Below are 10,937 nucleotides of genomic sequence, written 5' to 3' on the forward strand. Positions count from 1 at the left end.
TGATTTAAGGTGTTGACCTTTCCCTACTGAATGAGAATACATATATATTCTGTGGATTTGAAGAGAGACTGAAGGGAGAGTTACTTCCAAAAATAGTCTGTGCTTGTGCAGCCTTTAAAAATGAAAAATAGATATTTTAAGAGTAATGGTTAACAATGTGCCCTCATTACTCATTTTAAAATTGCTTTTCTTGGCACAAATATTTCTGTGCTGGACTCCCTATCCCATAGCTGGAGAGAATCTAGTATTTTAACTCTTTGATCAAACTCATAAAACTCTTCACAATTATTCTGTCTTTGGTGGTAAGAAGAACCTCCCAAAAAATGTTAATAAAAATCTCCAAACACACGCCTTTGTAACCCTAAGCTATACACAATCCTCTACTGGGGATCCTCTTCTACAAATATTCAGCAAGCAGTTGGAATACTCAAATGTAGCACAGAAGAGTGCTAGAAAGCAGATCTCAGCCCTCTCAGCTAAAGATCATATTCCTGAATGTTTTTCACATGATTCATTAGCTCCTAACTTCAAGTGTCATCCCTTTGGGAGCAGAGCTTGGTAAGGCACTATTTAATTTTTCCTCAATAAAAGTCAGCAGTATCTTGATCTTACAGAAGAATGAGGAGCCAGCACTGCTTCCTGACACAAGAGGGGAGCAGAGATGATGTGTGGTGCAAATACTCTGCCAAACAGGAAGGTGGCAAAAAGCACAGGTAAAAGAAGCAGGGGTTCTTAACTGCAGCAAAGTTTACTGTATCAAAAATGAGGCATTAAAATCACCTTTAATAGTACCTGGTTGACATGGAAGGTAAGGAAGACTTGTGATCAGTCCTCTCCTGGTTTTTTTTTTGATTGGCCACAAAACCAGACAACCCATTCTTCACCAAGCTCTACTAATGAGCTTCTTTCTCAGAGCTTTTGGACTCTGCATAATGAAGAACATCTGGACCTCGAGTAGAGCCTGACATTTCCCTGCCTGTTCACCAAAGACTTTTTTCTCTTCCTTCAATGCAACACTACTAATGCAATGCCTGGGAAAGAAACTGGCAGAGTCTCCAGAACATTCTATTCTGATCACCTTCCCTCAATATTTCAGTAGAATTCCCCAATTCATATGGTAATAATTTCCTTCTAATCAGTGTTTCCTATGTAACCTTGTTTATTCACTCCTACTTATTCCTACTTGCCAAGAAAGCCAAATGAGACTATTGGGGGCATATGTCTTTCATGACACTGAGAACAGATTAATCATGCTGACAGAATGCTAACAAAAGGATGGTTTTCATTAATTAACACTTATAAATAATTTGTTAAGGGTTACAGAGTGCTTAATGTGTTCCTTAGTAAAGAGTTATTACATTGACCAGCCAACCAATAAATTGCTTATAACTAGAAAAGCTCTTCTGTTGTGCTTAGAGCATTCTCAACCTTTCTGAAAACCATGGGCCACCTACTATCTTGAACAAAATGCTGGCTGCCTAGTCTTGTGGAAATGAAATATTTTGTACATCACTGCCATAATTCATTTCATGTGAGTTTATTATATTTTTATTATTCGTATTAGCATATCTCTTTTTATTTTGCCATGATTGCTTGGTCATGTGCATAGGATTGATATTTTGAAAGGGGAGAGAGCATTTTGCAGCCTACTTTGTGGTGTCTGGCAAACCATCAGGGTTCAGGCGGAGGTGTGGTGATGTATGGTAAGCACTGCTCAGGTGAGGTGCTATTAGCAACTTCTTCATTAACTCTTTCTAGAAGTGCACTCATGGACTCAGGCTGTAGTCATTAACATTATTGAGCAGCTGCATACACACATATGAGGTACAGCTTATATTCCCTAGGCAACCATCTGATTTTATTTTAACGCTAGTAGCATTTTGAGTTTCATGGGGCATCTAATGAAGACTGAAAAATCTGGATCTAAAATTTTGAAAAAAGGCAGTGAAGCTTGTCTCTGGTGGGCAGGAACTCCATCAAGTCTCCCAATGCCCCTGCTATGTTGCATGCTACTTAATTGCCATATATTGGCAATATAGTTAATATTTTTTTATATAAAATTTTAGTGTCATGCAGACAAAACTCTGGGATGGTTCACATGCTTATAAAATCCCTATGAAGCTGTTATCTTCCATTTATAACGGTGTTTCTACAGCAGAGTGTGCAAAGGAAAGCTGAAGATGTTTTCTTTGTTACCCACCTCTGATCTCAGGAGCTCCAAGTGCATTCCAGGATTCCACAGTGTAATCTGGGCTGACCCCAAGAGCTCAGCTGGATTCTCCACAGGAACCATCCACTATCATAGGGTTGTTTTTATGGCCAGTCTCAAGGTAAATGCTTCCTTACAGGATCACCCCAAAAGTATTTTTTTATGAGATTTTTATGTGATAATTTTACACCTAGTGGGGAAATTGCAAGAAGTGGCTCACATTATTTATAATAGGTACATCAGCAAAACAGCCTATGAAAATGTAGTCCTGGGCCAGTTAAACTCAGGAATAATTTACAAGAAAACAAAAACCAAACCAATACACACCTCATTTGAAAGGTCCCTTGTCCTGACTAAACACACTTGGAAATTCTTTAGAAAGATCTCAAAGTTTTAGTAAAATTTTGCACCTGGTACCATTTGAACTAGTCAGAGATGTTCCATTTTACAAACATGGGCTGCAGCCAGGAGATTGGGCAGTTCCAATTTAATTTCATCTAAAGCAGTGCAGAAATTCCACTGAGATTTTTGCATAGAATTAGTACCAAGGGTTTTATGACCCAGAAACTAAGCAATATTTGCATTATTGTCTTCACACAACAGATTTTATTAAATGTAGGATTTAGAGTGGACAAAGGGCCGCTTACCCATGCCTTTCAACTCTGTTTTAGGAAGTTCCAAAATGGTTACAGTGCAAATGCTGTGTTTTAATCAGCAGAAGAGCTTGCTAGATGGTTGCAGGTTGTACATATGATGATTAAAAATAAGAATGGGCTGATACTGTCAACAGCTCCAGAGCCAAGAGAAAGCCAGGCAGGAGTAAACATCTTTGAAGATAATGTTTGAACCTCTGACCTTGGTGCTTGGAACAGAGGAAGCTGTTTCTCATCTAGTGGAACAACAAAATTATGCCCAAACACTGCAGACTAGCCAGTCTTAAATCTTTGTATCAGCCATATTTTTATAGGAAATAGTTTAACTTTGAGCAGCATGTATGAAATACATCTGTAATAGGAACAGAAGCAGTTTTCAATTCTCTAACCAATTAAAATTGTAACATTATAAATATACGTGACGTATTTGAACCAAGGCAAGTATCTCAGTCCTCATCAGACGACAGTGAAATTACCTGAAATAGTGCCTTCTCAAACTTGGACAGGTTTCCTGAAACAAATTTGCCTGCAGCATCCATGTTTGCACTTCAGCCTGTCGTTCTGTACTTAATTGGATACAAGCCACAGTTGGTTTCATGCTTTTAATCTTGATATTTTTCACATTGCTTGAGCTAGCTTAGACTGATTGCTCAGCTAAATAAATGATAATTAGTTTAAAAGCATGTTCCATTTAAAGAGCAGCTCTATAGTAACTCATTATTGGCTACACTAATCGCATACACACAGTAACAGAATTAGTCTGGGCATACTGGAGTATATAGGAAATACAATATTTATCAGTTGAATGTTTGGTATAGCATTACTTGATCCAGGAATCAAAAATAATTTGATATGGGCTTCTTTTATAGGAGGGACATGCTTATATTTGAAGTCAGAATAAATAACTCTGATAACGTATAAGGAAAAATTAAACAAAGTTATTTTTTGAAAAGGGCTGGGTTTGCTAGTTCTTCTTGCTCTGATGTCTACATTTGCTTGTTTAAACATCTCTGGAAATGAAACCAGGGTAACAGCCTGTAAAAATAGAAGAGGGATTATGAGTTCTTGTTTTGGCCCAAATTGTTGAAGTGAATTGAAAACCAGTCATTTTCCTCCATTGCTTTGTGGATCAGGCCTTTGCACCCTGAAGGGACAGAAGGATTTAATGAGTGATTATATCTCCAAAGCTGGACCCAGCTCTGCTTCTGTGCTTCCTTCATTGGGAAGGACAATTGTACTGCTACTGAAGGAGGAGTGAGACTTTTCATTCACAGCTGGATCTTCTGAAAAAATAAAAGGTCCTGGCAACACCATCTTTTAACAGACACTCTCTGCAGGAGCACTGGAGAATGCTTCTCTTAAAGCAGATTATACGTCAACGTTTGTGTACTAGGAGTCTGAGATATTCTGGTTGAGACCCTCTTAATTTCAACAGGAATCTTTTCATTCACTTTACAGAACTTTGGGTCATGCCCTAATAGTGCAGCTTTAGGAGGTGTTTCTTAATTTTCCCTAAGGATGTATGTTTTATTTGTGCACAATGATTACCATTATATGGTCAAATAATGTCGTCATTTAACAGAACAAAGATAAATGCCACTGTGCCTCTGAGGAAGTTGAGTATCCCTGGAAAAACTATTTTTCATTATTTTTGTTTAAATTAAAGAGAGGGGGAGATAACTTTAATTGTGAAGGGTTTATTAATTACTGGGAGCTCTCATGGCTGTGATGCAGTACAGAAGGCAGCTCATTTATAAATACATCATTTAATTTATCAACTAAACTCTCTGTAGAGTCTTGTCCCTGTTGTGCTGCTGCTTTTCTTTTTAACCACACCAGTATTCATCTCTGGCTATCCTGACAGAAGGGATCTGTGTTTGTGAAATTTTCCACATTGCTTCTGCAAATCATAGAAGAGTAAAGCATGGTGCTTTAGTATGTATATCCCTTTTTGAAACCTCAGGACAAATCCTAGGAAAGAATGGCCTTCACCTGGATGCATCAGCTGTCAAAAATACTACAACAATTAAATACCAGTAATTGCAAATTTATTGTATAATTTAAGAAAGTCTAGCACATTTACAAGATAAGGAATAGGAAATATCCTCCAAGAAGCAATATATTTAAATATTTAAATGAAATTCCTATACACTCCTATACACAAGAGAGAAACTCTAGAACTGAAAGGATCCCTACACCTCATATTGGAAAGGCTTACCATGCAGCAATATTTTGTAAATAAAGTACAGAAATAGGAGATGAAATTCAGTGACCCAAACATTAGGCTGAAATAATATGCCAAAATATGATACAATGTAGGCAAAACCATAATATATATCCCTGTACTTAATGAGAGCACTCACTAAACGTATTTAGCATCTGAATAGAAAATAAATTAACAGAGAAAACTTGTGTTTCAGGAAAAAGTGAGTTCAATGCAGGAGAGGGACAGTTTTAACTCTCCGCACTCTAACTGGGAGGGGTTAGTAAGCAGAACTGTGAGTTGATAACCCAAAACACTGTCGTGGTATTTTTGGTGTGGTGTGCAGTTAGGGGATTAGGAATTCACAGATGTATCTCTTGGCAGTGCGGCAGACCTCATCCACCCACCTGCCCTGGGATGACAGAGAAAAGAACACACAGTTTTCCCTCTTGCCCCCGTTGGGCTGGGCACGGTCCCAGTTGGAGTAGTGCAGAGCCATTCCACTGACATCCACAAACTTGCCCTCTGTCACCAAGTCGGTGACCCCCAGCCAGAACTCGGACGCTCGCGGTGTGCTTTTCTTGCCGTAATCCCGCAGGATGTTTGTCTCCTCGCTGTTCCTCGGGATAGCCAACGTCCCCCCCTTGGCTATGCAGTCTTCGTTGGCTTCGTGGAAATATTTGGTGCCTTCTGACATGAGGTAGCACTTCTTATGGGCTTTGGTCCCACGCAGACACACTGTGAACAGATAGGAGTTTGGATGTTCAAACAAGTGTGGGCTGGGGATTTTAGTAGTGGTTCCTCAAATGATGGTTTTCCAGTGTTGAAAACTGAGCAAACAAGTCCCTCAGCAAGAAGAAGGCTCTTGACTGCACAGAGTGGGTCTGAAAGCAGGGGTAAGCTCAGACTTACCTGCTGGGCTCCAGCTCATGTAGCCAGTGTGTCAGTGTGCCTTTGGCAACAGACTGCAAAAATAGAGCCCAGACCTCTTCACAGTGCACCTTTTGCCAAATAGTCCTGCTTTCACACATTTTTTACCTTATTTCAGCAGTCTGGAAGCTCGTGGAATGAATGATGTATGGATGTTTGTATCGTTGCCAGATGTGAGTTGGTCATCAGGAAATCTATATTTGGCTTTATAGTGGAGACAGATCTAAATGTCTTTTAATATTTGTGATATTTAAGTAAAGTAAATTTTTACACCTTACCTAAGCTCACTTTCCACCAGCAAAGGCAGGACAGAAAAGTGCTGTATTAAATGTGTACTGCTGACCAGGAAAATACTGGTTTGAAATTCATAATACAAAGCTCTGAGTGATTAATAAAAATGTCATTCTACCTGCAGAAGATTACATATTCACCTCTCTAGTTAATTTATTTTCTTTCCAGCAAAATTTCTCCCTTCAAACTCTAAATTCAAATGAGGTAAAGTGACTTAAATCTGTAAGTGCTTTTAAAAAGTGCACACTTATTACTGAGCTTGAAGGACAATCTGGACCAAATCTTCTAAATGTTTGAATTTATTAAATTGTTTGCTTTTACTTCTGCTGGGGAAGTCTTGATGTGAAGTTCAAATGGAGCAGAAGGTTAATTTGGCAGCTGCTCTGTCAGTGGAATTGCCTTGCAGAGCTGCTGGGTTGTTCCAGCCCGAGGGGAAAGGAGCACAGGAGAGAATCCTTGAACTTTGCCTTCCAGCTCTCCTAATGCAGATTTGTGAAAAACTGACTCTCCCAAGAGAACTAATGATGGCAAGAGAACCCTCCTTGGTGGAGTGATTCTTCTGAGCTGAGGAAGGTATCAAAGGCCTTGAATAGACTCCTGTGACAATTATTTAAGAATCCTGCATGTTATTACTTGCAGATTATTTCATTTATTGCTTAAGCTCATCTTGTACTTACGTACATCTTCTTGATGTACTTAAGTATGTCTTGATGTTTTCTGTAATCTGCTTCTAATTCCTGTCATCTGCTCTTGTAAAAAAATAATTATTTCTCTGATCAATAGGATATAGAAATCACTTTGGACCACATCCTATATCTCAGGATTTTAGTATTTCCAGTTGTAGTATTCACTGCATTCCTTAGCTGTGTTTTCAGAGTAATAATTTTATCTTAAGGCTTATCTTCAAATTTTAACCCTTCCAACTACTAATGGCAAAAGAGAAGTAATGAACATATTTTATTAAATGTGGAATGCTTTAACAAATTCATATTCATGGGAAAGATCAAAGAGACTTTACTTCAGCAATGCTGCAGAAATGATAAGGATTAAATCTCTTTAGGGAGAAAGTATGTGCTGCAAAATGGTGTGTGGTAGCATTTCCCATTTCACTCTATGTAGAAAGGAGACCAAAGAAATTCAAGCAAAAGAAGAAATCAGATTTTCAAGGTGTGACTGGGAAATGTCCATAAGCTAAAAAAGGAGCTCCTTTTTTCAGTAATCACAAGGACATTAACAAAGTCAGAGCTAAGGGGGTGATAGGTGTCTTTTTACCAGATTTGGAATCCAGTTGAACAGTGTGGGTTATAAATTTAGAATAAAGCTCAAAATAAGTTTTGAGGATAGAAAGTCTCCCGGCTCTGGTTTCATTTCTAAGCCACTGCATGCTTGCTCTCAAGCTCCTTCTGGAAGCAACACAAGAATTACTTTTAAACAAGAGTTACTTGTCTAGCATAGGCTCCCTCTTGTAAGAAACTTCTAAAGCCTTCTTATAAGACATTTGAAATAAAAATATTTTGGGAAGCTCAAAAAGCTCTGTGTAACCCAAGACTTAAAACTGGACAACTCAGATATTACCATCCCTAAGGAAAATACGTTCTGTTTCATGAGAATGATGTCATTTCCTCTGTAATGTCCTCTTGTACATGTTTAAATGCCAAGACTTGTGTCAGCAGCTGTGAAAAAGCACAACTGTCTAGTAGGTGCATGTGTATTTCCCCTTCTTATTTTGCTTGGAAATTTCCATCTGGTTATTTAAATACTTAAAGGACTCTGCACGTTGGTCCAGGATATTTCTGAGCTCCCAGTGGGTATAACTTTGAAGTTTTATGGCGACATTCACATTTGAATATATGTTCATATCAAAGCTGGGCACTTAACTCTCTGACCACTGAAACTCCCAGACCCAGAATCCCTCATTGTGCTGCCTGTGATGATACAAAACTCCGAGCTTCAAGCTGTGCACAGCAAAGACAAAAGGAGTTCTTGCTCCAGATTAGCTCTTGTTCTCAGGGAAAATCCCCACTCCTCCCCCATGAACTGAGACCTGATTTTACTTAACTGCTTCCTTTACCACTTGTCCGTCTGGCACAGACATGGCACACCAGGCTTTTATGGAGCTCTATTCCTCAGTCACAAAATCCCATTAAAGAGAAGGAAGGGAGTGAAGGAGAGAGGCAGGGAGAACCTTTGGAAGCCACTGACCAGCAGAAGCTGTTTTACCTGTCTGGAGAGCTTGTATTTCCTTCAGAGCATTGACTTCTCGCCACAATTTGTCAATCTGGGTCTTCAGGTCATCTTTTTCTTACACAGAAGGAGCATACAGAAATTAACAGACATGCACACACACAAATTAAATAATTACATATTAAAAGCTGTTTCAAAATATCATGGGTTGCTGCATTGCTGAGATGCATTTTTGATTATTTTTAAAGATCTGTCCTTAATTAAAACATTCCTGTAGGATCTCTTTAAAAAAATAGGAGGAACCCACCTTTACCTTTCATTCTCATATTTTATCATGGACTTTGCCTGAAAACTGTTTGAAAATCATGGCTTGTTGCAGCTAATCATTATTTAGTGAGCTGATTTCTAATTTACAGAACACATCCCTTTTTCTTCTGAACATGTACACTCTGGTGTATGGACATGACATACATAAACAGCAGGACACAAATTGTGTTTGTCCAAAGGAATGGTGTTTCTGTCAGCATGGAAGTTTCATACAACTCTTGTTTTAGCACAGTGAGGAACAAATGAACAAAGGAACAAATGGAATCCAGCCTGACAGTCTGAGTGTTGCAGATGTGCTTGCTGAGCTGCAGTCTCCCCTTCCCAAGATTAGCCTTCATGTCTCCCTCAGTACACAGAGGGCCTGGGGACTTCAGTCACACAAATTCTCTCTCAATCACCATTTTGTAGCACTTACAAAAGTGCCAAGAATATGGTGGGACTAGAAAAGAAGCTCATTTGCACATAACTCCATTTTCATGTCTTCTTTTCTGTTTTTTTTTCTATCATTATAATATTCCACCACCACCAAACAATGAGCAGGAGTGGTTCCACTGCACAAGATGACAAATATTTGAGGGCAGCAAGAACCTTCCAGAAGCCACAGTAATGTACATGAGGCATCAATCAGCTGTTTCACATATTACAGAACAAACCCCAGTTCCTACAGGTCTGTGTTATGTTAGCTCTTCCAGCCCTCCAGAAAGCTCATGTCCATATTCCCTGCTGCCTGTGGGGATAACCCCAGCTAGCTTTTAGGGTTCCCTGCTTCCCCAAGGCAGAATTCCTGCTTCTCCAATCTGTGCTACTCCACGCTGGCACAAAAAAATGTATAAACAGCCTATCCTTAGGACCCCAAGCTTAAAACCCCAGAGATTCCAAAGAAGGAAGTGTCTGCAATTGTAAGGCTCCAGAGCAGTGCAATCTTCTTGCACAACGGCTTTATCAAAGCCACAGTTTTTTAATTAACTAGGAGTTCAGATATTTACCATTAGTGTAGCCTCCATCACACTCTTCTTTATTAGAAATAAGTCTTTAAATACACAGAAATTTCTAAACAACATTCTGTGGCTTTGTATTTGCTCTTTGAGCTTTGCTGTGGGAACTGATGCTTCATCTTTTCCTGCTAATTCTTTGATGTTGACCTGCTAATTAGTTTGACTTGCCATTTCACAGTACTTTTCACACAAGTGGAATAATATTCCACAAATAGTAGACAGACATTCTGTTAAAATTAGGAAATGGTACAAAAATCTCAACAATAATCCTTGGACACCACATACTTCTGCTTGTTTCTCTATATACGTGAATTTCCATTTTTCTGATCTCAGTGAATATAACCACATAACTAATGATTAGCCAGAATCCTCTGTCAGCTGTACCTGTGAGCTCTAAAAAATGTTGACGGAGGTGAACAGCCAGAACAGAGCAATGTATTTGCAGCTGTTGTACAGCTCTATTTCCATAATTCATTCTGGCACCTTATTTGTGGCTTTGCTAACTCACATAAAAATATTTTAAAGACAGATATAATATAGACTCAAATGTACTTTATAAATAAGCATTTGTGTAATGTTAGTTTCTGGTTCATGCAATGCTATTTAAAGTCCACAGTAAATTTGCATAGTCTATAACTTCTATCCCTCCTCCCAGTTCAGACCCAGTACCTTTCACTCTACGTTTGCTGTGCTTCCTGGCTTTGAATTTGGAAGCCTGGCTGATGGTCTGATCCAGCAGTAGTAAGCTTATGAGGAGAAAAATCAAAACTCCAGTTTGTGCCATGTCTCTCGGAAGGACCCTACCAAGGAGCTGGAGGAGATTCCCTTGAGCAGCTCTGAGAGCAGATCCCACAGCCCCATCTCAGAGGGACTGCCTGAGGTCAGCTTTATAAGGTGTGCTGACAGGGCTGGCTGCTCTCCTTGCTGACGAAATGTGTTTAATACTTCAGCTGGCTGCAGCATAAGACACCCCCTTGTTCTCTCTCCCATCTGAAACTCCTGTTTCCACTCTGAGTTCAGCTGTACCAGCACTGAACACTGCCCTGATTGCCTCACTCAGAAACGCTGCATCTCCTGTTTGGAGCTGCAGCCAAAACCTATGGAAAAGCAGACTTTTCCAGGTGCCTGTGCACTGCCAGCCTCGA

The 10,937-nt window shown here is 39.3% G+C and overlaps 1 protein-coding gene across 1 annotated transcript; it reads right to left on the reverse strand.

Annotated features, from left to right (window-relative positions):
* Positions 1-4,893: 4,893 nt before the first annotated feature.
* CLEC3A (C-type lectin domain family 3 member A) lies at positions 4,894-10,611 on the reverse strand. The gene is made up of 3 exons (XM_085071206.1): positions 10,462-10,611; positions 8,507-8,587; positions 4,894-5,803 (listed from the first exon to the last, which is right to left on the reverse strand). The coding sequence occupies exons 1-3, from the start codon at positions 10,574-10,576 to the stop codon at positions 5,412-5,414; spliced, it is 588 nt and encodes a 195-aa protein (XP_084927332.1). The 5' UTR covers positions 10,577-10,611; the 3' UTR covers positions 4,894-5,411.
* Between the last annotated feature and the right edge of the window lie 326 nt (positions 10,612-10,937).

The sequence above is a fragment of the Lichenostomus cassidix genome, chromosome 11, assembly GCF_008360975.1.
Source record: "Lichenostomus cassidix isolate B80296 chromosome 11, HeHo_3.0, whole genome shotgun sequence".
NCBI classification, from domain to species: domain Eukaryota; kingdom Metazoa; phylum Chordata; class Aves; order Passeriformes; family Meliphagidae; genus Lichenostomus; species Lichenostomus cassidix.

What these genes read in the sequence shown, in the direction of transcription:
- CLEC3A (XM_085071206.1), bottom strand. Translation starts at nt 10,576, where the DNA reads ATGGCACAAACTGGAGTTTTGATTTTTCTCCTCATAAGCTTACTACTG. An exon ending in CAGCAAACGTAGAGTGAAAG is followed by an intron (nt 8,588 to 10,461) that starts GTACTGGGTCTG and finishes CTTCTGTGTAAG; the next exon opens with AAAAAGATGACCTGAAGACC. An exon ending in AATACAAGCTCTCCAGACAG is followed by an intron (nt 5,804 to 8,506) that starts GTAAAACAGCTT and finishes ATCTGTTCACAG; the next exon opens with TGTGTCTGCGTGGGACCAAA.